Below are 1,381 nucleotides of genomic sequence, written 5' to 3' on the forward strand. Positions count from 1 at the left end.
GAGAGGGAGAGGAAGAGGGACAGGAAGAGGAAGAGAGAGAGGGAGCGGGAGGGACAGGGAGAAGAGGAAAGAGAGGGAGAGGAAGAGGGATAGGGAGAGGGACAGGGAGAGGAAGAAAGAGAGAGAGAGGGAGGGACAGGAAGAGGGACAGGGAGAGAGACAGGGAGAGGAAGAGAGAGAGAGAGAGGGAGGGACAGGAAGAGGGACAGGGAGAGGAAGAGAGAGAGGGAGAAGAAGAGAGAGAGAGAGAGGGAGGGACAGGAAGAGGGACAGGGAGAGGAAGAGAGAGAGGGAGAAGAAGAGAGAGGGGGAGAGGGAGGGACAGGGAGAGGGACAGGGATAGGAAGAGAGACAGGGAGAGGGAGGGACAGGAAGAGGAAGAGAGAGAAGGAGAGAGAGGGACAAAGAGAGAGAGACAGGGAGAGGAAGAGAGAGAGAGACAGGGAGAGGAAGTGAGAGAGGGACAAGGAGAGGGACAGGGGGAGGGAGAGAGAGGGACAGGGAGAGGGACAGGGAGAGGGACAGGGAGAGGGAGAGGGAGAGAGAGAGGGAGAGAGAAAGGGAGAGGGACAGGGAGAGGGACAGGGAGAGGAAGAGAGAGAGAGTGAGAGAGAGAGAGAGAGGGACAGGGACAGGGACAGGGAGAGGAAGAGAGAGAAAGAGAGGGAGCTTATATGCTCTGCATTAGTCTATTGACATTGGTACTTGCCTCTATGAATGGAGGTTTTCCTGTGGCCATCTCCACGACGGTACAGCCTAGCGACCATATGTCAGCCTGAAACAAACAACCATGATAACGGTCAAGAAGAAAAACAGAAAAACTAGAAAGAAGGCACTCGAGGAGTGGGAAGCCTCATGTTTTTTTATATAATTTCTTTATTTCCAGGTATGTTACAAACATGTTACAGCCATTACAATACGTACTTGTACATGTATATTTAACTTCCATATAATTTGATACGTAGGTATACTTTGGTACACAACTTTCTACTTAACTTACATTTGCATGTTCGGGATCCTATTACATATAAGTTCAACAAGACTTACAGACTTAGTGTATATTGAGATATAGCATTTATACGTGGTTCCTATCGTAAACTGTAAAATATAAAATACGTAACTATGAAATACACCGCGGTGAGCACTTACCGCTGCCCCATACCCACGCTGACCCTTATCGATGACCTCTGGTGCCATGTACTGCAGAGTGCCGGTGAACGTTTCCGTACACGGGTTCATTCCGGTGAGGCGCTTACTCGTTCCAAAGTCGACGATCTTCAGGACTCCACTGTATGTGTTCACGAGCACATTGTCACCCTTGATGTCACGGTGGACGATCTACTGGTCGTGCTGCGTCGGACAGAAGAAGTACACGCTGTTA

At 50.0% G+C, this 1,381-nt stretch overlaps 1 protein-coding gene across 1 annotated transcript in view; it reads right to left on the reverse strand.

Moving 5' to 3' along the window:
- Positions 1 to 1,381, reverse strand: part of LOC106817818 (mitogen-activated protein kinase kinase kinase 5-like) — a gene marked incomplete at its 3' end in the record, with an annotated part of 32,404 nt that overhangs the window by 729 nt on the left and 30,294 nt on the right. The window contains exons 11-12 of the mRNA XM_014822519.1: positions 1,150 to 1,288; positions 706 to 775 (exon numbers count right to left, since the gene is read on the reverse strand). Coding sequence (XP_014678005.1) covers positions 706 to 775; positions 1,150 to 1,288 — 209 coding nt within the window. The remainder of the gene's footprint in view (positions 1 to 705; positions 776 to 1,149; positions 1,289 to 1,381) is intronic.

Source organism: Priapulus caudatus, unplaced genomic scaffold (genome assembly GCF_000485595.1).
Source record: "Priapulus caudatus unplaced genomic scaffold, Priapulus_caudatus-5.0.1 Scaffold1878, whole genome shotgun sequence".
Classification (NCBI taxonomy): Eukaryota; Metazoa; Priapulida; class Priapulimorpha; order Priapulimorphida; family Priapulidae; genus Priapulus; species Priapulus caudatus.